The sequence below is a fragment of the Malus sylvestris genome, chromosome 7, assembly GCF_916048215.2.
Source record: "Malus sylvestris chromosome 7, drMalSylv7.2, whole genome shotgun sequence".
Taxonomy (NCBI): Eukaryota; Viridiplantae; Streptophyta; class Magnoliopsida; order Rosales; family Rosaceae; genus Malus; species Malus sylvestris.
Genome location: NC_062266.1, coordinates 32,161,916 through 32,189,838, shown reverse-complemented (window position 1 = coordinate 32,189,838; position 27,923 = coordinate 32,161,916). Strand labels below are relative to the sequence as shown.

The window sequence follows — 27,923 nt, the reverse complement described above, 5'->3', positions numbered from 1 at the left end:
TTTCCTGAGCAAATGAAGAGGGTCCTCATGACCATGGAAGAAAATATCGATAATATCGGCGAAATATCGCCGATATTATCGGTTTTTCAGGTAATGGATATTTAAATAGGTATCCAAATGGTTTTCGGAAAAAGATCGCGATATTTCCAAAAATATCGCGATATTTTAGAAATATCGCGATATTTTTTTAACCGTGCTACTCGGAGAAGAACGCCGGAGCTTCTACAGCTCCGGCCGACCACAAACAAGGGTTCTAGACCCCGATCTAGGTATCAAACAAAAGCACGAGACGAGAGGAGTGCGTTTATACCTTCCATTTGCCGTGAAACGACCCGTGGTGGTCGGAAAACCTCTCGACACCCACGGTCTCGCCGGAGATGGGTGCGCCTATTCCCGGGCTGATTCCGTGCTAAATCCTTGGTAAAAAGGACAGAATAACCTCAATAATCACATCCAAGCAACAAACCAACACGGAAAGAGAGGTTCGAGGCTTACCTAACCATAACCCATGAAGAACTCGCCGGAGGTTCTTGGGGTTTCGTCGAGTTGCGCAGCGACGGGAGAGAGAGAAAGAGAGAGAGAGAGACGACGGCGTGTAGAAGGTGATGACGATGCCGTCGACGGAGTACCACGAAGGGTGTGCGTGGGTGCTCTCGGGTGTGGGTCAAAGGGTGAAAGAGATAGGGTCTTCGAGAGAGGGAGAGTGAGTGCAGAGAAGAAAGAAGGAGAAAGAGGTCACGGGGTGGGGAGAGAGAGAGATACGTGAGGGTGCTAGGGTGCTGCCATGTGGTAGCTTGAGAGAATTTGGAAATCAAGATGAATGGTCCAGATTTGGTTAAGATAGGGGACTAAAACGATAATTTCATAATTATTTGGGGAACCACGAAAATATATAAAAATTTGGGGTTGGGTTGTTACAGTGTGTCTGTGCGTGTGTGTGTAGAAGTGGGGTGCACTTTGAAGTGTGTGTGTGTGTAGAAGTGGGGTGTGTGTGTGTGTTATCCGAGAGAAGAAAAAAAAAATCCAAACCTGCTTTCAAAATATCCAGGCTATGTGTCAGTCTGTGTGTGTTATCTGAGAGAAAAAAAAATGCAATATATAAAGTGTAAAATATTGTACTAATTCATTATATATAATGATTGTGGTGTCTTTAAACTTTTTTCATTAATTACTACATATTTTTTACACTCACAATGTTTGCCAGCTCGCTATATAATCAATTTAAATCAGTTAAATCCATCATGCAATGCATTTCCTTCCAATTTTTTGTGATAAACTAATAGATAATTGACTAAATAAACATCTTGCAAAGTTTCAATTAAAATTTCCAAGTTTTTCTTACAATTTCCGTGGTTTCCATGTAATTTTTATCGATATCGATATTTTACCGATATTTTCATCGATATTTCCGTGTTTTCGGACTACCGATATTTCCGATATTATCGATATTTTCTTCCATGCTCATGACTGAGTCCATCGGACCGTTCAAAAGTTATCTAACGGTTATAATTATTATAACTTTTAGTGGAGCCATCTGTTTGTAGCCGTTGGATAAATTTTAAACGGCCCATTGAGCCCGGTTAGGAGGATCCTCTCCTGAGCAAATGGAGAGATCCTCCCGACCGACCGTTCAAAGGTTATCCAACGGTTATAATTATTATAACTTTTAGTGGAATGCTCTGTTTGTAGCCGTTGAGTAAATTTTAAACGGCCCGATAGGCCTGGTCAGGAGGATCCTCTCCGATTGCTCGGGGGAGGATCCTGATCCTGAAAAAGCAATCCCAAACTTCAACTTCACATGATGACACAACTCTCTAGATAAGTGTTACCCAACGTACATGTGGCAACTTGGATTTTCCTAACTTCCATCCAGCTGTCAGGTACCTCAATCTTCCCCTAACGTCTACTTCCTCTCTCTCTCTCTCTCTCTCTCTCTCTCTCTCTCTCTCTGCCTCTGAAACACAAACTCAAGAACAATGGCACTTTCTCTCAGATTACACAACCTTCTTTCCCCAACCTTCAGACCCAAAACTTTATCACCATCATCAAATGCCACTGTATCTCCTCCAAACCCATCTCTCTCACTCATCTCCTCCTCTCCCCTTCCACACCTCCCACTCAGAACCTCACACTCCCTCACCATTAGAGCCGCTTCCTCCTCCTCTTCTTCCCCAACCACGGTTGCTGATCCACAGGGCATCAAGGTATCTCACTCAATTGTATATTGCACATTAATTTCTATGTGTGTGTTGCAATATGTGTGCGTGTGTGAATGCGTTTCTCTCTGTCAATCATATTGGTTTTGACTTCTGGGTTGATTTAACAGATGGGGTTTTTTTTGTTTTTTTTTTTTTCAGATTAATTTGGTTCCCACTAAACCAATCGAAGGTCAGAAGACTGGAACCAGTGGTCTACGAAAAAAGGTTGGTTCTTGAATATTTTAATTTATGCCCTTTTGGCCGTTTGAATGGACTTCCTGTATTCTAAATGGAGCTAAATTAAACAGTTTTTTCCCTACATTGTGTTGGATATTTCGTCTAACAATTGAAGGCTGATTCTTTTTTGTCGAAAAATGTAATTTGGTTTTTCTAGGTGAAAGTTTTTCAGCAAGAAAATTACCTTGCAAATTGGATTCAGGTATGAATACTTACACTGGTTTTGTAGGTGTTGAATTCATCTTTGGTTTTAGTGCATTGTGGTTTTGAATGTCATTTCGAATTTTCTATTGCGTAGGCTTTATTTGATTCATTGCCGCCCGAGGATTACAAGAATGGGTTATTGGTGTTAGGAGGTGATGGTCGTTACTTTAATCGTGAAGCTGCACAGGTTCTTTACCAATGTTTCATTCTTTATTTTCGTAAACAATCAAAGCTGCGTTTAATTTTGCAGTTTGCTTTTACTTTCTGTTTCCATTGATGCTAGAAATCCTACTGTCTTCGTTAGTGATTATCTTTGTGGATGTACAATGCAGATTATTATCAAAATTGCCGCTGGGAATGGTGTTGGGAAAATTTTGGTTGGCAAGTAAGTGTCTTGGTTGGCTGATATTTCCAGTGGTAGTACCTTTATGATTGTTTTAATCTTGTGATTCTTTTGATGCTCTTCTATGTAATGCATTTTGGCTTTAAATATATGAGTCAATGATGAACTTTGTGATGCAGGGAAGGAATTTTGTCAACACCTGCCGTTTCTGCAGTAATCAGAAAGAGGCAGGCAAGCTAGTGCTGCTCGATTTTTCTGTATTTCTGCATCTTGGCACATCTTGTTTAATTGGATTTATTTGTCCCTTGTCTTGTTTCTGATTACTCAATTATTTTATAGGCCAATGGGGGATTTATTATGAGTGCAAGCCACAATCCTGGTGGGCCTGATTATGATTGGGGTATTAAGGTGAGTTCTTATGCATACATAATTTAAAGAATGGATGGTGATGCAATCTGATAGGATCTAGTCTTCGAAGTTTCCGTGTTTCAACTATTTTGTCTTGAATTTCTTTCAGTTTTGTGTTTATAAATTTCAATATCTCCAAATCCACTACTTCATGATATCTGACTCTTGTTCACTTTCTAGTTTAATTACAACAGTGGCCAACCTGCACCCGAGTCCATCACAGACATGATTTACGGAAACACTCTTTCTGTAAGTGCTGGCTTCATATGCGTATTTGCTACATTTACTATCCTTCTATTTGTACTTGTCAAATGTGGCTAGTTTTTTCTTGCTTTCATGTCTTCTTCTGGATTCAATACAGTTAAAGCTCTACTATTCAAAATTAACAATTACTTTGAAAAACAGCTAGTTGACAATAGCAATCTCCAGTTGGAGAAGCTTTGTCCTCCAGTTATATAACGTTGAAGCATAAGTTCCAAAACTCAGATTGCATTGAATTTCATGTGTTCTTAACTTCTTACTGTACGTTTCTATATTCGAATTTAAGTTTGAATCATATAAGTACAATGCAGATCGCTGAAATAAAGATAGCAGATATTGCTGATGTTGACCTATCTACTCTCGGAGTTGTAAAGTATGGAAAATTCAGTGTTGAAGTTGTTGATCCGGTTTCTGACTATTTGGAATTGTTGGAGGTAGGGGACAAAAATCATGCATCATAAGAACTTTGACATGAAAATTCATCCAGTTTGAAGATAACTAATTCTATGGGATTTTGTGCAGAACGTATTTGATTTCCAACTTATCAAAAGTCTTCTACAGTTAGACTTCAGGTATGTTAATCTGATGTCTAGCAATGACTCTTTCTGTATGCTAGTTTATTTCACTCTGGATATAGGTTTAGAACCGGGAATTTGTTAGTAATTAGGAATCACTTCCTATTCATTCATGCCATGCTTCCAGTGTAAAGTTTCAAACTCATAGAGGGTAATATCATGATTTTTGAAATATTTCTTAATGACTGGAACTTTTCAGGTTTATGTTTGATGCAATGCATGCTGTTACTGGTGCTTATGCGAAACCCATCTTTGTGGATAAGCTCGGAGCCAGTCTGGTGTGCTGCCTATAGGAAAACTTCAAAGTGATTATACTCTGTATGTTATCTAATGTCTGTATTCCTAATGAGAGATGTTTGGCATGCTGCGTATAGGATTCAATTTCAAATGGAGTGCCTCTGGAGGATTTTGGTCATGGCCATCCAGATCCTAATCTTACGTAAGAGTTTAGTAATTAAAGTTATGTTGCTTTACTACTATACTAGGCCACTGCTAATTTCGACTTGTGTTGTCAAATAGATATGCCAAGGATTTGGTCAACATTCTGTATAGCGAAAATGGACCTGACTTTGGGGCTGCTAGTGATGGTATGTTAGATGACTAAGGAGAGAGAATTTGTGTGAATGGATTTATGACTAAAGAGCCATGCTGTTTGGTTTAGTATGGAAATGCCAAAGTCATACATTATACAGATTTCCGTTATAACTGCCACTTTAGAAGTTGCAATGGACGTATCATTGTGTTGAATGACAAAAATTTCATTTTTGATTAGGGGATGGTGATAGGAACATGATTCTTGGTAGAGGCTTTTTCGTTACTCCTTCAGACTCTGTTGCAATTATTGCAGCCAATGCCCAAGAAGCTATTCCATACTTCCGGAGTGGCCCCAAGGTTATGCACCTTTATTTCCACTGTTATTTGCTTGCAGTGAGGTTTTCTTGTAGAACAACAAGAAATGACTGTTTATTTCCTTTAATTATTTAGGGATTAGCTCGATCCATGCCAACAAGTGGTGCACTTGATCGTGTTGCTGAAAAATTGAAGCTTCCTTTCTTTGAGGTTTCATTCTCCTTGACTATTGTATTGATAAAAAACGTAGAATCATAATGTATTTGGTGCAGTTGTTTAATTCTACAAGATGCTCTTCTAGTAACATATAATGTACCTTTTTCGGGCTCAGGTTCCCACTGGTTGGAAGTTCTTTGGGAATCTTATGGATGCTGGGAAGTTATCTATATGCGGGGAAGAGAGTTTTGGAACAGGTTCTGATCACATCCGCGAGAAAGATGGCATATGGTATTTGTCTAAATCTATACATTAGGTGATCACGGTGGTGCACATTTTTCCTGCGTTAAACAAGATTTTCCCTATCTAGGCTTCTTAATAACAAAAGCTGTAATTTTCTGCTTAAGTTGGTTTCTTGAATCCTTTTGTTCCGTTACTTGATTTGGCACTTATTTGAAATATGAGGAGAAGGATAAATATTATGTGCCTACAAGAAACTAAGTGGGTCGGTAGTAAGGCAAAGGATCTAGAAAACTCAGGGTTTAAACTTTGGTATTCGGGCACAAATAGAACGAGAAACGGTGTTGGCATCATCGTGGACAAGACCTTGGTACAAGATGTTGTAGATGTCAAGAGGGTAGGAGATAGAATCATGGCAATCAAGATTGTAATAGGACAAGAACTTATCAATGTGATTAGTGCGTACGCACCTCAAGTAGGGTTGGATACGAGTTCGAAGGAGAAATTTTGGGAAGATCTTGGAGACTTGGTGCAAGGAATTGCTCAGACGGAGAAGTTATTTATAGGAGGAGATTTAAATGGACACGTGGGCAGGGAGACAGGCAACTATGGAGGTTTTCATGGTGGCCATGGTTTTGGGGAGAGAAACGAGGATGGGGAAGCTATCTTGGATTTTGCAATGGCATATGATCTCTTTTTAGCCAACACCTTCTTTAAGAAGAGAGAAGAACATGTGATCACCTACAAGAGTGGGTCGTCAAAAACACAAATAGATTTTCTTCTAATGAGGAAAGGGGATCGTATAACTTGTAAGGATTGCAAAGTTATACCAGGAGAGAGCGTGGCTAATCAACATCGCTTGTTGGTGATGGATGTACATATCAAAAGAGTAAGACAAAAGAACAAGACTTGGAAGTGCCCAAGAACTAGATGGTGGAATCTAAAAGAAGAAAAACAAGCCATTTTCAAAGAGAAGGTAATCACCCAATGTGTGTGGGATAGAGAGGGGGAAGCTAGCCAAATGTGGGATTCCATGGCTAGTTGTATCCGAAAAGTAGCAAAAGAGGTATTAGGAGAGTCCAAGGGCTTTGCCCCACACCAAAAGGAATCTTGGTGGTGGAATGAGGAGGTACAAACAAAGGTGAAGGCTAAGAAGGAATGTTGTAAAGCCTTATACAAGGAGAGGACCGATGAAAATGGTGAAAGGTATAGAAAAGCGAAGCAAGAGGCCAAGAAAGCTGTCAGAGAAGCTAAGTTAGCGGCTTACGACGATATGTATAAACGACTAGATACCAAAGAAGGAGAGTTGGATATCTATAAACTAGCTAGAGCAAGGGAAAAGAAGACAAGGGACCTAAACCAAGTGAGGTGCATCAAGGATGAGGATGGAAAGGTTCTTGCTACAGAGAACGCGGTTAAAGACAGATGGAGAGGTTATTTTCATAAGCTTTTCAATGAAGGACATGAAAGGAGTGCTTCTTTAGGGGAGTTGAGTAACTCAGAAGAGTGTAGAAACTACTCATTTTATCGTCGAATCTGGAAGGAAGAAGTGGTTGTAGCTTTGAAGAAGATGAAGCATAGAAAAGCAATAGGCCCAGACGATATACCAATCGAAGTGTGGAAAGTTTTGGGAGAGACAGGTATAACATGGCTCACTGACCTTTTCAATAAGATTTTGAAAACGAAGAAGATGCCAAATGAGTGGCGAACGAGCACTTTGGTGCCTATCTACAAGAATAAGGGCGACGTACAAAATTGCATGAACTATAGGGGTATTAAGCTAATGAGTCATACAATGAAGCTCTGGGAGAGAGTCATTGAGCATAGATTGAGGCAAGAGACACGGGTTTCGGACAACCAATTCGGGTTCATGCCAGGGCGCTCAACCATGGAGGCAATCTATCTCTTACGAAGATTGATGGAAAGATATAGAGATGGGAAAAAGGATTTACACATGGTCTTTATAGATTTGGAAAAAGCGTATGATAGGGTCCCAAGAGACATTCTTTGGAGGATTTTAGAGAAGAAAGGAGTACGAGTAGCATATATCCAAGCTATAAAGGATATGTATGAAGGAGCAAAGACTGCCGTAAGAACTCATGAAGGACAAACTGAAAGCTTTCCCATAACTGTAGGATTACATCAAGGCTCATCCTTAAGTCCTTACCTTTTTGCGTTGGTAATGGATGAGTTAACAGGACATATTCAAGATGATATTCCTTGGTGTATGCTTTTCGCAGACGATATAGTGTTGATAGATGAAACTCAGGAAGGGGTAAATGCAAAGCTTAACCTTTGGAGAGAAGTGTTGGAATCTAAAGGTCTTCGCCTAAGCCGATCAAAGACAGAATATATGGAGAGCAAGTTCAGTGCAAATGGAGGCCAAAACGAGTTAGGGGTGAGGATCGGAGATCAAGAAATACCAAAGAGCGACCGTTTTCGTTACCTAGGATCTATCTTGCAAAAGAACGGAGAATTAGATGGAGATCTCAACCATAGAATACAAGCTGGATGGATGAAGTGGAAGAGTGCATCCGGCGTGTTGTGTGACCGCCGTATGCCATTGAAGCTCAAGGGAAAATTTTATAGGACGGCAATAAGGTCGGCGATGATGTATGGCACAGAATGTTGGGCGGTGAAACATCAACACGTACACAAAATGGGTGTAGCGGAGATGAGGATGCTTCGTTGGATGTGTGGGCACACGAGAAAGGATAAGATTAGGAATGAGGATATCCGGGGTAAAGTAGGAGTAGCCGAAATTGAAGGAAAGATGAGAGAAAATCGGTTACGGTGGTTTGGACATGTGCAAAGAAGGCCTACTGACGCTCCGATTAGAAGATGCGACTATGGGACAGAGGTTCAGGGCCGAAGGGGTAGAGGAAGACCTAGGAAAACTTTGGAAGAGACTCTAAGAAAAGACTTAGAGTACTTGGATCTAACGAAGGACATGACACAGGATCGAGCACAATGGCGTTCTAAGATTCATATAGCCGATCCCACTCAGTGACTTGGATTTTCCAAGTCTCCAACCAAGAAGTTTTCCTCACTCGGGAACTTAAGGGAACACTACCCCAACCTACATGCTCCACTCAGAAAGCTTCAACATACAAGCTTCAACAAAAGAAAATTCAAAGAACTTAGCGAAGAAGGCTTTGGTGTATTTAACACAATACGTTGAAATGAAGGAAAGCTTATTTATTGATATCCCCGATAAGCTACAAATATGTACATATACATGAGTCAAAATAAACACACAAGAGGGAGCCTTCACAAAGGTTGCTTAGGAGAAGTCTCAGCAGTCGGTAGAGCCCCAGAAAGAGAAGGCACCGGAGGGGGATCATTTGGAGCCTCAGTACTGGACAGAACCCTAGAAGGAGGAGGCATCAGAGGTTGATCATTTGGAGCTTCATTACGCGGTACAGCCCCAGAAGACGAAGGCAATAAATGCCTTTGGAACAAACCCACAAATCTCTGATGATCAAGTAAAACCTGACCATCAGTTTCCTTCATCTGGTCAAGCTTCCTCTTCATGTTTGTAGCATAGTCATGTGCGAGCCGGTGCAACTGTTTATTCTCATGCTTGAGCCCTCTAATCTCCTGTTTGAGACTCATCACTTCAGCCGCCAATGATTCAACTTGGCGGGTTCGAGCAAATAGGCGTTGGGCCATATTAGACACAGAACCTGCACACTGAACACTGAGAGCCAGCGAATCCTTAACAGCTAACTCATCAGACCGTTTGGAAAGTAGTCTGTTATCTTTGGGAGTGAGAAGGTTCCTGGCCACCACCGCAGCGGTCATATCATTCTTCATCACGGAATCCCCAACGGTAAGAGGACCAGTTGAGGAGACGAAGGATGGGCGCCATATGTTGTCTGGAGAAGGCGGGGCTGCCTCTTCAACAAGGTTCAAGTCAAAACGACGGTCGGAGGGGCCAGACATTTTCAAAGGTGTTGAAGAGAGAAGAGGTCGGACAAATCAAGATCTTAGAAGTGCAAGAATGAAGCTTCTACTGGTGGAGATTCAAGTGTGCTTTGGAACTTAATGCCAGCCTCTATAAAAATCTGCACTCGACGGAGCTTCAGAAATCAAAGAGGCGCCTGCTCAGAAATCGAAGAGGCGTTTGCTTTCTCAAAAGTTGGGCTGCTTAGAGATCACGAGGGTTGATCTCAGAAATCGAAGAGCCGTTTGCTTTCTCAAAAGTTGGGCTGCTCAAAGACCACGAAGGCCGATCTCAGAAATCGAAGAGGCGCTCGCTTTCTCAAAAGCTGGGCTCCCTAGAGACCACGAGGGCCGATCTCAGAAATCGAAGAGGCACCTACTTTTCCAGCCTTGTCAGCACCTGTCACACGCACACTCAGCTTTGCGGAAATTATGGGCATTCTGTCAAAGACTTCTGGGGAAGTAGAAAACACATGAATCTTACTGTTCAATCACCCACTTCCCACACGCAACAATAGCTCATGGGTACCACAGATAACTTTGCCAAAGTTCTCTGCCAAAGTTGAGCACGTGAAGCTTGCAGCTCCCACTACATCGCTCTGACCAAGAAGGGTAAAAGAATAGCAAAGAAACAGCACTAACAAAGTTTAGACCCATAAATTTTGAAGGTCTAGCTACCATATTATTACCCACAAGGGTAAAGGAACAGTACCACTGCTGGATAATTGGAAAGTCCATGTATGTCAACCTCTGTGCTTCGTGGCAAGGTAGACTAGCAAACATGCCCAACCTTTACTCACATTCGAGAAAACACTCCCAATAAGATTGCTTGCTCCAAAATCGAAGAGGCACCGTCCTCCGAATCTAAAGAGCCAGACTCCCAACATGACTACTTTCTTAAAAATCGAAGAGATGGTAAAGGAACAGTACCATTGCTGGATAATTGGAAAGTCCCTGTGTGTCAACCTCTGTGCTTCGTGGCAAGGTAGACTAGCAAACATGCCCAACCTTTACTCACATTCGAGAAAACACTCCCAACAAGATTGCTTGCTCCAAAATCGAAGAGGCACCGCCCTCCGAATCTCGAGAGCCACTCTCCCAACATGATTACTTTCTAAAAAATCGAAGAGACACTGCTCCCCGAATCTCGAGAGCCAGACCCCCAGCATGATTGCTTTCTCAAAAATCGGTGAGGCACCGTTCTCCGAATCAATCGAAGAGGCGCTCGCTTTCTCAAAAGCTGGGCTGCTCAGATACCACGAGGGCCGATCTCAGAAATCGAAGAGGCATCTACTTTTCTAGCCTTGTCAGCACCTGTCACACGCACACTCAGCTTTGCAGAAATTATGGGCATTCTGTCGAAGACTTCTGGTGAAGTAGAAAGCACATGAATCTTACTGTTCAATCACCCACTTCCCACACGCAACAATAACTCATGGGTACCACAGATCACTTTGCCAAAGTTCTCTGCCAAAGTTGAGCACGTGAAGCTTGCAGCTCCCACTACATCGCTCTGACCAAGAAAGGTAAAAGAATAGCAAAGAAACAGCACTAACAAAGTTTAGACACATAAATTTTGAAGGTCTAGCTACCATATTATTACCCACAAGGGTAAAGGAACAGTACCACTGCTGGATAATTGGAAAGTCCCTGTGTGTCAACCTCTGTGCTTCGTGGCAAGGTAGACTAGCAAACATGCCCAACCTTTACTCACATTCGAGAAAACAGTCCCAACAAGATTGCTTGCTCCAAAATCGAAGATGCACCGTCCTCCGAATCTCGAGAGCCAGACTCCCAACATGACTACTTTCTCAAAATCGAAGAGAGGGTAAAGGAACAGTACCATTGCTGGATAATTGGAAAGTCCCTGTGTGTCAACCTTTGTGCTTCGTGGCAAGGTAGACTAGCAAACATGTCCAACCTTTACTCACATTCGAGACAACACTCCCAACAAGATTGCTTGCTCCAAAATCGAAGAGGCACCGCCTTCCGAATCTCGAGAGCCAGACTCCCAACATGATTACTTCCTCAAAAATCGAAGAGACACTGCTCTCCGAATCTCGAGAGTCAGACCCCCAGCATGATTGCTTTCTCAAAAATCGAAGAGGCATCGTTCTCCGAATCTCGAGAGCCAGATACCACAGACCACTTTTTCAAAGTGCTCTGACAGAGTTAAAACATGTGAAACTGGCAGCTCCCACTACCGTGCTATGACCAAGCAGGGTAAAGGAATAGCATTACTACTTGTTGTTAGGGAGACTCCTATATATGTCGACCTCCATCCCAACGGACAGGCAGACCTGCAAAAATGCTCAACCCTTCATCATATCTGAGAGGGCACTCCCAACAAAGCCTTTCGAAATATTCAGCTTTCTTTCCCCCCGATAATACCTCTGCAAACAAGCTATACTAGAGCAAGAATATCTCATATCATCAGGGTTAAAAGCAAGAGTATCCCATATCATGCTTTTTCCCTGTTTTTTCTTTTGGCCTTGTTTTTACCTGCAAGACAAGGAGAAAGAGAGCAATATGTCAGCACTTGGAATCAAGCTTCCAGCCAGGAACTGACTGCCTGGAACCCCTTACCTGATTACTTACCTGGCATTGCTCTCGAGTACTCATCTTCATCATCTTATGTTTCCAGGGAAGATTCCGCATCTGCTTGAGGAACAGATAGGGCAAGTGCGAAGGATACAAGGAAGCATGTGGAGACAAGCGTAACAGCACACGTGCCGATACATCCATTACTCTGTCAAAAGCAAAAGTATCCCATATCAGCAGGGTCGAACGTACTCTAGATTTGATGGACTTGTTTTGACCCTCAAATTCTTCAGTCGGCCTTATACTCTGGAGGAAACCAGAAAACCCTCCAGCTCAGTTCAAGAATAAGCCTGTGGAAAGTTACTTCTTCAAAAGCAAAAGTATCTCATATCATCTCTTCTCATTTTTCTTCTCTTTATCCTTCATGCTGCTGCAAGATGGGGAGAATGTGAACAATCAGTCGGAGCTCTGATTGCTTACCTTGTCTGTCACCTCTTTCAGCAGACCCCCTAGCTCGGCGACTTGGGGGACTCCTACTACATGGTTTGTATCGCGCTTGACCAAGCCTGAAACTACAAGTAAGCTTCAAGTGAAATTGATACATTACCTTGTGCATCTCCACCAGTTAAAGATACCACCCCTGGATGGAGGAAGAGTACTTCCAGAGAAGATGCCACATCTACCTATGAGACAGATAAGGCAAGTCAAGACGACACCACACTCCGATACTTAGAAGTTTCGTGATTACGAGATCATTCTCCCACAATATTTCCTAATGTCATTTGTACTAAATCATTCACTCGTACTCACTAAAGGAGAGCTTGAACCTATGTACTTGTGTAAACCCTTCACAATTAATGAGAACTCTTCTATTCCGTGGACGTAGCCAATCTGGGTGAACCACGTACATCTTGTGTTTGCTTTCCTATCTCTATCCATTTATATACTTATCCACACTAATGACCGGAGCAATCTAGCGAGATCACAAAAAGCGACCGTTTTCGTTACCTAGGATCTATCTTGCAAGAGAACGGAGAATTAGATGGAGATCTCAACCATAGAATACGAGTTGGATGGAAAGAGTGCATCCGGCGTGTTGTGTGACCGTCGTAGGCCACTGAATCTCAAGGAAAAATTTTATAGGACGGCAATAAGGCCAGCGATGTTGTATGGCAGAGAATGTTGGGTGGTGAAGCATCAACACGTACACAAAATGGGTGTAGCGGAGATGAGGATGCTTCGTGGGATGTGTGGGCACACGAGAAAGGATAAGATTGGGAATGAGGATATCCGAGGTAAAGTAGGAGTAGCCGAAATTGTAGGAAAGATGAGAGAAAATCGGCTCTGGTGATTTGGACATGTGCAAAGAAGGCCGACTGACGCTCCGGTTCGAAGATGTGACTACGGGACAGAGGTTCAGGGCCGAAGGGGTAGAGGAAGACCTAGGAAAACTTTGGAAGAGACTCTAAGAAAAGACTTAGAGTACTTGGATCTAACGGAGGGCATGACACAAAACCGAGCGCAATGGCGTTCTAGGATTCATATAGCCGACCCCACTTAGTGGGAAAAGGCTTTGTTGTTGTTGTTGTTGTTGTTCTATTTCTATATAGTCGTTTATACTTTGTTTCTGTATTTTTCTATTTGTATGCCTGACTCTTCAACTTCTTATTTTCATAGCTAAAAATATTTTCCCCATTCTATCACACGATCGATTATCACTTCTTTTGGTGTTAAGAAAAATAATGGTCACTTGAGTAAAATGACTCAAGTATTTACCAATGACAGGGCAGTTTTAGCTTGGCTTTCAATCATTGCATATCGTAACAAAGACAAAAAACCTGGGGAGAAGTTGGTCTCTGTTGCAGACGTCGTGAAGAAACACTGGGCAACCTATGGAAGAAATTTCTTTTCTCGATATGACTATGAAGTGAGCATCACAACTGCATTCTAAATCATATTTGCATAATCAGTCTGTATTTCAGTTTCAGTTGTGGAACTTCGTGCTTTCTCTAGTCGTGTATACTTTACCCAGGAATGCGAGTCTGCAGGTGCCAACAAAATGATAGATTATCTTCGAGAATTGATCTCTAGCAGCAAGACCGGTGACAAGTATGGTAAGTTTGTACCTCTCTTTTCTTGATACTATCGTGATCTTGGAGGCTGAAAGTTATCATCCCACAGGAAATTACATTCTCCAATTTGCTGATGACTTTACGTACACTGATCCTGTAAGTTCCATTACATGTTCTCCTTCCTCAAATTTGACTTCAAGCAAATGAATAGTTTGCTAGGTCATCCTGTTTAAATCCAATCTCATACAATTTTGCAGGTTGATGGAAGTGTGGCTTCAAAGCAAGGTGTTCGGTTTGTTTTTACAGATGGATCAAGGATCATATATCGCTTATCAGTAATAAACTTTCTTTCTTTACCTATTTTGATGACTTATTTATACTTTAATCTTCGGGACTTAAATCTTCAACAGAATAGAAGTATCTTACAATTTCATATATCTGTATAGGGAACGGGTTCAGCAGGAGCAACTGTTCGAATTTACATTGAACAATATGAACCAGATGCCTCTAAACATGACGTGGATGCCCAAACGGCACTAAAGCCATTGATAGGTTAGTTTTTCTGTTGTTTCTATAACAAAGCCTTACATACATTGTTACTTATTACTCCTTTTCTGGTTACGCTTTAGATTTGGCATTGTCTGTATCGAAGCTGAAGGAATTCACTGGAAGGGAGAAGCCCACAGTCATCACATGACCACAGTGACACCATGACGGGTCTCGTCTTTCCAAGTGTTACCCTAAGCTTTGCCGGAAGCAGCACGTTTTGACGCAGATTCACCATGTTCAGTTTTGGTTTATGGTAGGTAGTCCCAGCTTTCTGGAAAGGAAACAAAAATAAGGCCTGAAGATCCTTGCATAATATGTTGAGAAGTATATGAACGTAAAAATAAAGATATTGATTCCTCGGTTCAATGTGTGATGCTTTTTCGTTGTTCTAAAGAACCGATATGTGTTTAAATGGAAAGATATATAGGCTCCATTATTTATGAATGATTGAATGAAATCTGTCTCTTTTCCTCAACTTCTCATTTTCCCCTTTTCTCTCTAATTTCTGCACTGATTCTGTCAAGTTTCCCTTTTTGTAGCCATCTGAATCCAATTGGGCGTACCAACTGGTATCAGAGCCCGTCGATTCGATGGGAAAAAACACACATTCCGCCACCCCAGATCCAGATGCCGTGGCTACGGTGGCCGATGTTCGTTAAGAACACCTGTGTACGCAAGTTGACGACTTGGGTGAGTCCATTTCTGCCCTGGAAACGTAGCAAACACACCTCCAGAAATCTATTGATACCTTGAACTCATCCAACACAGCTTTTCAAAACAACATGACATCCCAGTTTGCAGTGTTCCAATCCCTTCTCCTTGACGAACTCAGACTCCTCAAATCGAGTTCCTCATCCCCCAAACAACCACCCACACCGTCACTCACCACACAGCCACCTTATCTTCAACCCCTTCACCCCCCACATCAGAACCCTTCACCCTTAGGTCACCACCCTTTTAACCCTAGCTCATCCCCCTCATTTCGCTCACTTTTTGCACCTCCCAGTGCTCAACCATCAAGCCTCGGCTTTTCCCACTCACATTCCCCACACCTAGGCCCCCCTCCCACCTATACCACCACGCGACCCACCCCAGTTACAACCACCACACCAAGCCGAACCAACCCTACCCACCCTCTCTACGCCTCTTCCTCACTCTTCTCACCACATACACCCTCTTCCTTCTCGACCCATCCTACCGTCCACAACCCCCAACTCATCACCCCCCACTCCACCCATATTACCAACCTCACCTCTCCAGAATCCCCATTCCCAATTTAAAACTATGAAAATGGAACTGCCAAGATTTAATGGTGAGGATCCTTATGGCTGGCTAGCCATGGCAGAACGCTACCTTGACTAATATGAGGTCCCCCCCATCAATGGGTACTCGTGGCTGCGTGCAATTTTGGAGCTGATGACTCCATCTGGATGAGAGGCTTTGAGCAACGGTATGGGCGTGAAAACTGGAGCCTTTTTGTGGAGATGTTACTCCAATGATTCGGGGGCGGTGATAGTGCCACCATCGAATCCCAACTCACACATATCCAGCAAAAGACCTTCGTTGATGATTATTTGGCAGATTTCACAAGGTTCTCTTGCCGGGTCACGGATTGGACAGAAAACCAATTGAAACATGTGTTCTTAGGCGGCCTGAAAGAGGACATCCACAGCCTTTCAAAAAAAAAGAAAAAAAAAGAAAGAGGACATCCACCATGACGTCCTCGTCCTTGAACCGGACTCATTACATCAAGCTAAAAAATTGGCCAGAATTTTTGAATCAAAACTCCAAGCCAAACGTTCTGCTCGTCCCACATTTCCCCGCCATTACCCACCCCTACCACCACCACAAAGCAACCTCCTCTGCCCCATGGGCCTTTCAAACGCTTAACACCAGCGGAGGTGCAGGAAAAACGACGGAATAATTAATGTTTTAGCTGCCACGAGCAATATACCCCTACCCATAAATGTAAAGCCCCACTGCTTGTAGTACTCGACCCTACACTACAGAAGGACGATTCACCAAAGTTCCATGACTGTCATGAGGAGTCCACAGTTGTTGAAGAACCCTCTTGTCACATATTTAAGCTTTTCAATATCCCTGGAATAACTATAGGCAGACCAATGCAATCGAAAGGGTCCATCTCCTCCAAACCAGTCACTGTCCTCATCGATTCCGGAGCAGCATGTAACTTTCTCAATCCTCGGATTGCGGAACAATTGGCCTTACCTGTGCAAGACATTGAACCCGTGAAATTCACCACAGTATCACATGACCGCTACTCCTCCAAACGAGTAACGGATGTGACTATCAAGATTTAAGAGTACACACTTCACAGTTCTTTCCTCTTGCTCCCCATACCTGGGTGCGACATCATTTTAGGGGCAGAATGGTTAGAATCTTTGGGATTCATTGGATGGGATTTTAAGAATAAAACAATTGTGTTCTCAGTGGAAAACAAGACTTATACCCTCCAAGGATTGACACCCTCATCGTCCTTATTCCCTACAGGCTACAACATCGATACTTTACTCGAACACCCATACTCCCTCTTAGCCTCAATTACCACCACAGATACCACACTTACCCCACCTATTGACACTCACCCAACTATCATATCTCTCATCCACCAATACAAACACTTCTTTGATCCCTCAGCCGGCCTTCCACCCGAAAGATCCATAGACCACACAATCCCACTCATTCCAAATACAAACCCCATCAATGTCCGCCCATATCGATATCCCCACTACCAAAAGGCCGAACTTGACAAACAAGTGCAAGAATTCTTGACTTCGGGTGTAATTCGCCCAAGTTTAAGCCCATTTTCTTCCTCAATCCTCATTGTTAAGAAGAAAGATGAGACATGGCGCTTATGTATTGATTACCGCGTTTTAAACGCAGTAATCATCAAAGACCGATTTCCTATACCAGTGGTGGATGAACTTTTAGATGAGTTGAATGGCGCAACCATCTTTTCCAAACTGGACCTGAGATCTGGATACCACCAAATCCGAATGAACACCGAAGACATCGCCTAGACAGTGTTCCGCACCCACGACGGACATTATGAATTCATGGTAATGCCTTTTGGCTTATCAAATGCACTTGCAACATTTCAATCTTTGATGAATTTTATTTTCCATCCATACTTACGGAAATTTGTCTTAGTTTTTTTATTTATGATATACTTGTTTATAACTCTTCATTAGCTACTCACCTTTCCCATTTGGAGGCCATTTTCGAAACTCTTTCTCAACTCATCTTGAAGGTTAAATTAAGTAAATGCTCATTTGGCCAAGAAAAGATTGACTATTTGGGACATACGATCTCGGGCAAGGGAGTGGCTGTCGATGAATCCAAAATCAAGGCCATTATGGACTGGCCGCAACCCACATCACTAAAAGGCCTTAGAGGGTTCCTCGGATTAACGGGTTACTATCGCAAATTCGTCAAGCACTATGGAATACTTGCCAAACCCCTCACCAATATGTTGAAACAGGGCAGTTTCTCCTGGTCCCCTGACTCTATTCAGGCTTTCAAAGCATTGAAACATGTGTTATCATCAACACTAGTGCTAGCCCTACCAGATTTTTCGAAGCAATTTATCGTTGAAACGGATGCGTCAGGCAATGGAATTGGGGCTGTATTAAGCCAAGAAGGTCACCCAATTGCTTACCTTAGCAAGGCACTTTCGGATCGAACCATGGGCCTATCTACTTATGACAAGGAGATGCTAGCAATTGTCTTCGCGGTGCAACATTGGCGTCTGTACCTATTGGGCCAACATTTCCGCATCTTCACTGACCATCAACCTATCAAACATTTTCTGGAGCAGCGGATTACAACCCCGTAACAACAAAAATGGTTGGTGAAATTGTTGGGATACAACTACTCCGTCGACTTTAGACCGGGTACACAAAACAGTGCTCCGTATGCTCTCTCCCGAAAACATGAACTTTTGCTTATAATGAGCATCTCAACACCTATCTTTGATTGTATTCCTCTTTTGCAACAGTCATATACTCATGATCCAAAGGTGCAAAAGGTTTAGAACCTATTAGTTCATGCACCAAACACTTCAATCAAGGGTTTCTCTCTTATAAATGATGTCCTGCACTACAAGCAAAGGGTCTTTGTTCCACTCACATCTCAATGGAGGCCTAAATTATTGGAAGAATTCCATGCTTCTCTCCAAGGGGGACACTCGGGTTTCCTGCGAACTTACAAGCGACTCTTCAGGAATTTTTTATGGCCAGGAATTCGAAACGAAACAAAACAATTTGTGGCTGAATGCATTGAATGTCAGCGCTAAAACATAGAGATTATACATCCTCCTGGGTTGTTACAACCCTTGCCCATTCCCACTGGCATTTGGCAAGACATAGCTATGGATTTCATTGAAAGACTTCCACCTTCCAACGGGTACACCGTAATCCTCGTGGTCATTGATCGCCTTTCGAAGTATGGCCATTTTATTCCTCTCAAACACCCATACTCAGCTGCCTCTATCGCTGATACTTTCATAAAGGAGATTTTTCGCCTACATGGACTGCCTAAAACGATTGTGTTCGACCGATACCCGATTTTCTTCAGACACTTTTAGCAAGAATTTTTTAAACTCCAAGGTAGCAAACTCTGCCTAAGTTCAGCCTATCACCCTCAAACAGATGGCCAAACGGAAGTTCTCAACCGCACTCTAGAACACTATCTTCGATGTTTCTCCTCTGACAAACCATCCAAATGGTCTTCTCTCCTTCCCTGGGCCGAATGGTGGTATAACACAAGCTTTCAATCTGCCATCAAAATGTCTCCTTATCAGGCTGTTTACGGAGTGGAACCACCAGTAATCCACATGTATGTGCCTGGTTCGACAACGATACAATCCGCAGATGTGGCTCTGCAAGATCGGGACAAGTTGATCTGCCTGCTACGCATAAATTTGCAGCTGGCTCAGAATAGAATGTGTCAGGTCTATGACAACAAGAGAACCGAGAGAGAATTTCAAGTTGGAGATTGGGCCTACCTTAAGCTTCATCCATATCGACAACACTCAGTGGCTGCAAGAACAAACAACAAGCTGGCACCCAAGTTCTATGGCCCTTTCCAGGTAACTCAGCGCATTGGCTCAGTAGCATATCACCTCATTTTGCCTGTAGACTCCAAAATCCACCTAGTCTTCCATGTGTCACTCCTCAAACGAAAGATTGGAAATGCTTCTACACCACTGTTTGCTTTGCCTCCTATCGACTCCACTGGAGTTTTCCAATGGCTACCAGAAACTATTTTAGACAGGGGAATGTTCAAGAAAAAAAACAAGGCTGCGACAAAATGGCTGATTAAGTGGGCTGGCCTACCCACTGAAGACGCCACTTGGGAGATAGCTGACGACATTACGGGGGAGGAGTTGTTGAGCCCAACAACTTGAGCCCGAGCCCAATACTTCTTCTCTCGTAATAGGCCCGTACCTGCCCCATATTCGGGTCCATATAGCTAGGTTTACCTTTTAGGGGGAACATATATATGTAATGATCAGAGCGGTGGCAAAACTTATGAATGATTGAATGAAGTCTGTCTCTTTTCCTCAGCTTCTCGTTTTCCCCTTCTCTCTAATTTCTGCACTGTTTCTGTCAAGTTTCCCTTTTTTCAGCCATCTGAATCCAATTGGGCGTACCATCATTAATCGAAACCCCACAGAACTTAAATGATTACAAATAATGTGATAAAATCTCTGAAACCCCACAGACATGCACCAGTGCTCCAAACATGCGTGTTTTTTTAATTGCAACACTGCATTATGTCGACCAATAAGGTCGAATGAACACGTAGTTACTAGCTAGTTCCCAAGTTATAGAAGGCCAATGGAAAAGAAACAAAATGGGGGACCTTTGGAGGCATGTTTGTCTAGTAGGAGTAGTATCCGATCTTCCCAGGGACACGTGACCAGTGTTTGAGGACAATTGGGAAATAGTATTATTATTATTATAACAAATCTTGATTGACATTCATAGAGCAAACTGGTGTTTTAAGTTCTTGTGATTTGTACGGTAGTGAGTGATTCAGATTTTTCTCGATACCTAAAACCGTTCATGTCGACCAACTGCCCGCCCTCTATTGCTCTCTTGACATGATTTATCATGCGATGAGAGAGATGAAGCAACAGACATTGATCATGTCATGTGAAGATAGAAACAAGACGGACTGTGAAATGGCCGGGAGCAAGTGAGTTTCTCTTGTCGAGCTAGGGCGCAGAATTTAGAAGGAAACATTAATTTCTATAGATTAAATACAACCTCATCTCAGTTTTTCCATATTTCACTACTATAACACGAAACTATTATTAGACATTCTGTTATCGATAATCTAAGAGTTTATTTGGAGCCTAGAATTGGAATGGATTGTATGGTAACTCTTAAATTTCAAAGTATATTAAATGTCGAAATGAATGAATTTTCATTTTGAGAGGATTGGAAGGAAAAGTTAAAATAGAGGATTATGTGAGATTAATTAGCTACTCAAAGTAGGATATAGAAACAACCGCCCTCAAACACAAAGGCAAAGGGTCCTATACACTTAGAAAGCCACCGCCGGAATATTAAACTTGAAAGAAACTCATGTCGTCTAACCCTTACTATACTTTAGGGATCTTGAAATAGATATCAAGTTTCCTTGCTAAGTAATCCACCTTCTACATTTTAAGTTAGACACAACTTTTTTTATTTCTTCCTTCAAGATTAAACTCTTGAATATAGTCATTCATCCAATCTAATCAAATTCTAGACACCAGACAAGCTCATATGGAAACAGAATTCTTCACCCATTAAATGAAGAAAAATATCGGCAAAATCTTACCACTGCCTAGTATATAGTATGACAATGCCATCCCCATGTACTCTCTCAGAAAGGGAACGAGCAACCTTGTAACTATTGGTGTAGAGTTATCCCAATATGTCATCATGGTCTTTCCCTTTGGATGCATGATCAGGTGGGAATTTGATTTACATTATTCTTATGAGTTATGATCAGGTGGGAATTTGATTTACATTATTCTTATGAGTTATGACCAAGAAATATTAAAGGGTACTTGTTGTACGGGAGATCGATGCGATTGGTTCGTCTAAAACTGATCGACGTCAATAATATAAGGAGGTGGATTGTCTACCCTCCCATTTCTATACTCTTTTCATCATTTCCTGTTTTGTGTGATCACGGTTAAGTCACGTCAACATTTTATATTCATACTACTTTTTGTTTTATTATTTTTATAAAAAAATAAATATAAAATATTGACGTGATTTAACCATGACCATACAAACAGAATAAGATGAGAAGAGTATGAAAATAAGAAGGCAGATAATCCGCCTTCATAATATAAACATCTAATGGCAGGTTCCCGACCCTCTTGTATGCGGGCCGACTGTCCAACTGAGACAAGCAAGAGACCACCATCTAGAATGGACTGTATTTGACATAATTTGTAAAAAGACTAGTATACTATACCCTCCTAGGGTTCTCTCTCAAAGTGACATAATGACACAGCACGTACTACCCACTCTACATGGACATTTGCTTTTCCAACCCTTTTCTGTACTCTCATGTAGTATCAACCACCCATAAAAAAGTTCAGCATTATTTACTTTTTAGGGATGTGACACTTTTGTGGTTGCTTCTGCATGTTGCTGGTTGTATTGGAGTGAGGATACTTGTCAGATTTTCTTTGTGAAGATTTTAGAGATCATTCAATCATATTCGTTCATCATGTACGATCAGTTTTTGACAGGTATTATTTGTATTCAATTTTAAATAAAAAAGTTATAATGATTTCTGACTACACAATGTACGATGAACAAATATGATTGAAGGATTCTCAGGATCCACTGGGTTGTATTGTACGTGTTTTGCAGATACGGTTTCACAATTTTTTTCCACGAAAGGTTTTAGGCTTGTTAGTTAAAATATTTTTTAAGATTGATGTAATTTCTCACTTTGATCTCTGATAATGAAAATCGATAGAAGTGATCCCTGAGTTTGTCCGCCATAAATCATTTTGGTCATTTTGTGTAAAATCTGTCAATATCCTCGTTAAATTATCATGTGAGCGACTACGTGACCACTTTTTTAAGAGTGTTTTTGTCAAACCAGCCTGTCTAGATTTTTCACGAAATAACCAAAATGATTTACGGTTGACAAACTCATGGATCACTTCTAACTATTTTCATTAATAGAGACCAAAGTGATGAGTTATACTAATATCAGAAATCATTTTGACTAAAAAGCCAAATTTTTATGGTGTTTTGTTTGATAGAGTACTCTGAATTTTTAACCGTGAGTAATAAAGATTTAACCCTTCTTTCATAGGGCTGAGTATGAGTCAATAATGGTTTTTTCCCCTCCCCATTATACAGTACATTTCATGTAGGGAACTAATTTGTGGACATTATTTTTTTTCTTTTTATACACCTTTGTTAATTTGAATATATAAAAAAATTAAGAGACAAATAAGTGCAGAAGGATAGAAAAAAAAAAGTACACATAAATTATTTCCCTTCATATTTACAAATATGTTAAACTGATGATTTTGATTTATGAAATCAAGTTCTTGAAGAAGATTGGTTGCTTGTGCAGTCGGGTCCCTTTTGTTGTTTGTGCTTACTGGATGTGCTAGGGCTACAATGCTATAGGATATATTTCCTGCTTTAGTTCAATCTTCTGAGAAGGTGGTTCCCCCATTTCTAAATTTTAGACCCTAGCCATACATCAACAGCATTTCCCAAAGCAAGCCGGCTTTACTCTCATTCAAAATTTCAAAATCAAGACCAGATTGTCCTTGCCCCCCATTTCCTGTATGATCTGAATGTCCCAGCAGATCCACCAGCAAAATAATGGTACAGACAATGAGAAAAGTTAGCAACCTTTTAGTGGGAAGTAATAAGATCGGATGGAACTGTGTTGTCCTAATAGGGTCCATCAGTTTCATGGGATTACTCGATTTAGAAGAGAGAACTCGCGCGTTTGCCCCGCTTTACATCAGCATGACATTGTGACAACTCCACCATCATGTGAGTTGCCTTCACCCATGGCCCTTCATGTCTCAACCCTCTTTACCACCTGCTGTCTCCTGTCCTCTAGTGAGGGCTTTTGGGATATTTTGGGAACCCTTGAAATTTAGGAAGATTTGGAAATGTTGGGACAAATGTTAAGTTGTGGTCTTTCCAATTATACTCCTTTGATAAGTTTAGAATCCTTAATATCCATGTGTGTGTGTGTATGCATGGAGGAAGTAACTCAACTAACTTATAAATTTATGTAAGTTTTTTTTATTTTTTATTAATGTGTAATTCATTCTCAACAAGTTCTTCACATGTGAAAATTTTTCAAGCTTGGCATGTGAAGCAACCTAGCTCTGATACCATGAAAAAGTTGGAGTTCTACTATAAAATCAATTGACAACATGGTAAGTAGCCCAAGTTACTTATAAGCTCATGCAATGTCCATTTTCCCATCAATATCATCAATATATGATTTCTTCTCAACATGCAATTCACGTGTGACGAATTTTCAAGTCAAACATATGGACAACATAAACAGGTTGAAGTAGAGCACATGTGGCCGTTGAGCTTCTCACATAGGACAATCTGACTCTAATAGCATGAAGGAAGTTAGTTCCACCATAAAATCAATTGACAACCTGACTCTAATATTTTATAAGCTTATAGAAGGTTTCTCTTCCAATCAATATGGAATTCATTCTCATAATTGACCTCAACTTGAAATGTTTGACTTTTTTTATAATAAAAAAGATATTCATTGAATAATAACAACAAATATATTAACAGTAAAAGTAACAATCTCAAAAGAAAAAAAAAACTAATAAAGGGTAGAAAAGTTCGACAACTAAAGCTTGTACAACATTCAACTAATAATTACGAAGTCCACGTCGCCAAATGTAAGTGTAATCGATGGTTAAGTCCATACAATACAACTCTAAATCACAAAAATTCTAAGTTAAACCATAATTCTAAAAGAAAACTAATGAAAAGAGTTTACAAAATTTTGAGTTTTAACGATAAAGACAAAATAAAGAGTAAAGTGAATAATATCAAGATTGACTTTTTAGTGTAAACATATGATTTTTCAATAAAGTCAACAGTACCGGAAGCTTTTCGTTAAAATTCCATAATTTTAAACCTTGACGGTCACTGCAAATTGAAGCAATGCTACTATAGAACTCACAATATTTAGTCATAAGGAACATGTACAACTTGTGGACTTGTGGACTCGATTCGGTCGATCCCTTGTTCTAATTGCGCATAAAAGTAAACATTAATCATAATTTGAAAATCGCAGCAAAGTCTTTCAAGACGGAAGTAGGACAATGTTTATAAAAAAATATTCATATAAAAAATGATTTTGAAAATGAAATTAGCACGAAAGAAGAGCAAGTACTCAACTCTGATTTAGTTCAGATAAAGTCACCACAAGAAATTATTTTCACCACGAAGGCCTACACTGAACGAAGAAAATACAGAAAGTAGAGAAGAATGAGGGTAGGAGAGGAAGCAGATGCACTACGTTTATGACCTCCCCTCCACTAGCGTCTAGAAGTTTTCTCCTTTTACCTCAAAATATACTCTCTCTCTCTCTCTCTCTCTCTCTCTCTCTCTCTCTCTCTCTCTCTATCCCTACCAATAATATTTTCAATTTAGCAAAATTTTAGATCTAGATGTTTAACTTGTTTAATAAAAAATTCTCGAAAAAAAACACCGGTGATTAGCAACGTAATTACTGAATCATAAATACTACGGTTAGGCTTTGAAGACCACCCATAAAAGATATTTAAGGGGTAAAGTAAAAGAAAGAGTTCATATTTTTTTTATACAAATGATAAAATAATTTATACTAAATTCGTCTAAATTATATGAAAAGAATTCAAACACGGAATCTCAAATGAATGGATGAATACTCTTAACTAGCTGAGTTATTAGCCAAAATTTAACATTTGATCCATTGTTTAGTACACCCTCCATAACACACAATGAATTAAGAACACACGTCTACCTACTAATAATGATCATCTAAAACTAAATGATATAGAATACAATAAAAAGGACACCATGAGAGGTAAAGGGATAGTAGTGGAATTGACTTGCTGTTTTTCTAAGAAATGTTTGTTTCTCGAATGATTACTTTTCATGACCTTTACATGTTATTGGAATAATAAGTAAGCGATTGAATGACTAAATCTTGTATTGTTCGGCGGGCAAAAGCACTATATTCAAAAGGCAAAACTTTCAAATTCCCTCATTTTTTCCCAAAAATTCAAGTTTTTCTAGAATAAAAGGTTTGCCCGACGAATCCCTATATTTTTTTTCCCAAAAATTCTAGTTTTTTTAGAATAAAAGGTTTGCCCCACTAAATTTTGACCATTCGTCAGGCAAAGCTGTTTTCCCATTAATTTTTGTTGCCAAAATTTAAGCTGCGTGACATTTTTATGCAATTTTTGTCCGACGAACTAACTTAGTTTGTCCAATGAAATGGCTCATCAGGCAAAGTTTATGATATTTTATAAGTGCCGAATCCCTTCGTCTTCCTCGCATTTCAATTCTCTTCTCTCTCTGCAACTCATCGATCTACTTTTGTTGCTCAAATCTCAAGCCCCAATCTCAAGGTACTCAACTCTCCTTTATCTTTCTCTGTAAATTCGAATTCAGTTTTGTTACTTTGCATCTGAACTCTCTTCTTTTTCTTCTGCAGTCAAGCAACATTGTTCCTTTCGCCAATTGCTCCAGTTACTTTTGGTCTTGAATTTGAGTCTGTAAGGTCATCTTCAACCGAAAGAGCTAAATATAGATCATTCTAGAATTATAGCCCGGTAAAAAATTATTTTAATGAAGAGTGTCACGCTATACTCATAAACATAGCCCCTCAATAATTTATTATTTTTTTAACAAATTTTTTTTTATTAATTTTAAGTTTATACTTGAAATTTATTAGTTAATTTAATTAAATTATCTTTAGATGTTTTCAAATCTTGCTGTTGAATTTGAAGCAACTATTGAAATTGAGGAGCTGGACCCGAAAAAAAGTTAAGGCTAACTCCAATGGATCAGGCCATAGGGTACAAGTTCTTTTATAGCCTGAAATGAAGAAAAAACCATCTCCTCCAAAGGAAAAAGGGGACCCATTGGGCTAAATTCTAGCCTATGGCCATCAGGGTGGGCAATTGAAGCCAGCCAGCCCAAAATGCTGGGTCAGCTGTCAGCAACTCACATGCTGGCTAACATCAGTTAGCCGTTGAATTTGAATTTTTTTTTTAAGATGAAATTTAAAAAAAATTAAAAAATCTAATTTTTTCCTACAAGTATCTAAGTCATTTCTACATCATTTCTCACACCCTTTTCACCATTTTATACTATCTTATTTTATTTTATTTATATTCATCACATTCTTTAAACTCCTATCTGAAAAATTAATTAATTTTTTTAATTTTTTTAAAGCAAAACAAACATAGCATTCTGAAAAATTATTAAGATTACATAAAGATAAGAAATATAGAGAGTTACTCATTTATAAATATGGTAGTTTAATTCAATTAACCAATAAAGTTAAAGAACAAATTTAAAAATAATAAATTATAGAGGGGGCTAAAAATAGCCTATTTAGTTGGAGATGATACATAAATATAGTAGTGTTTATTAAAAAAAATAATTTCTTACAAGGTTATAGTCTGGAAGGGGCTAAATATAGCCCCTTTTGTTGGAGATGACCGAAGGGGGGCTACATTTGGCCAGTCTAATTCCCCCTTTGGCCAAATAATAGTTTGGTGGGATCCATAGAATTATAGCTCATCCATCAGTTGAAGATAAGTTTTTGGACAAATTAGACCATTTTTTGGCTTTTGGACCTTTAGCCCTCTCAATTGGAGATGGCCTAAATTGGTATGAATTTGGGTTTGTAAATGGTTACTTTTGCATTTGACAATTGGGTTAGTATGAATTTGTGAATTTGCATATGAAAATTCAGTTTTTGGATTGGTATGAATTTTGTAATTTTGAATTTGCATCTGAAAATTAAGTTTGTGAATTGGTATGAATTTGACCCATTGTATTTGTGAATTTGCACCTGAAAATTGAGTATGTAAATTTGTATTTGTGAAATATGTGTAATGTGTAGGAAATTTTAGGAAAATTTTGAAGAAATTTTTTTATTTATGAGAACTAATTAATTTAATTAAATAAAAAAATAATGATTTTTTTTTAATTTAATGTTTGCCCGACATATTCTTTCATCAGCCTAATTTTTTTTCTTCGAAAAATGTAGCTTTTCCCGACGACACAATTTCGTC

The 27,923-nt window shown here is 40.1% G+C and overlaps 2 protein-coding genes across 2 annotated transcripts; one reads left to right on the top strand and one right to left on the bottom strand.

The window, feature by feature from the left end:
* Nucleotides 1-1,893: 1,893 nt before the first annotated feature.
* On the top strand, nt 1,894-15,053 carry LOC126629077 (phosphoglucomutase, chloroplastic-like). The gene is made up of 22 exons (XM_050298964.1): nt 1,894-2,204; nt 2,358-2,423; nt 2,593-2,637; nt 2,734-2,826; nt 2,972-3,024; nt 3,162-3,213; nt 3,322-3,390; nt 3,571-3,639; nt 3,963-4,085; nt 4,174-4,223; nt 4,426-4,504; nt 4,601-4,665; nt 4,746-4,813; nt 4,999-5,117; nt 5,211-5,285; nt 5,407-5,522; nt 13,743-13,884; nt 13,990-14,071; nt 14,139-14,185; nt 14,287-14,364; nt 14,476-14,581; nt 14,659-15,053. Exons 1-22 carry the CDS (start codon nt 1,977-1,979, stop codon nt 14,724-14,726), a joined length of 1,893 nt encoding a protein of 630 aa, XP_050154921.1. The 5' UTR covers nt 1,894-1,976; the 3' UTR covers nt 14,727-15,053.
* LOC126629079 (uncharacterized) lies at nt 8,742-10,424 on the bottom strand. Its single transcript, XM_050298966.1, has one exon. The coding sequence runs from the start codon at nt 9,414-9,416 to the stop codon at nt 8,742-8,744; it is 675 nt and encodes a 224-aa protein (XP_050154923.1). The 5' UTR covers nt 9,417-10,424.
* Nucleotides 15,054-27,923: the final 12,870 nt, after the last annotated feature.

What these genes read in the sequence shown, in the direction of transcription:
- LOC126629077 (XM_050298964.1), top strand. Translation starts at nt 1,977, where the DNA reads ATGGCACTTTCTCTCAGATTACACAACCTTCTTTCCCCAACCTTCAGA. An exon ending in CAGTAATCAGAAAGAGGCAG is followed by an intron (nt 3,214 to 3,321) that starts GCAAGCTAGTGC and finishes ATTATTTTATAG; the next exon opens with GCCAATGGGGGATTTATTAT. An exon ending in ACTTCCGGAGTGGCCCCAAG is followed by an intron (nt 5,118 to 5,210) that starts GTTATGCACCTT and finishes TTAATTATTTAG; the next exon opens with GGATTAGCTCGATCCATGCC.
- LOC126629079 (XM_050298966.1), bottom strand. Translation starts at nt 9,416, where the DNA reads ATGTCTGGCCCCTCCGACCGTCGTTTTGACTTGAACCTTGTTGAAGAG.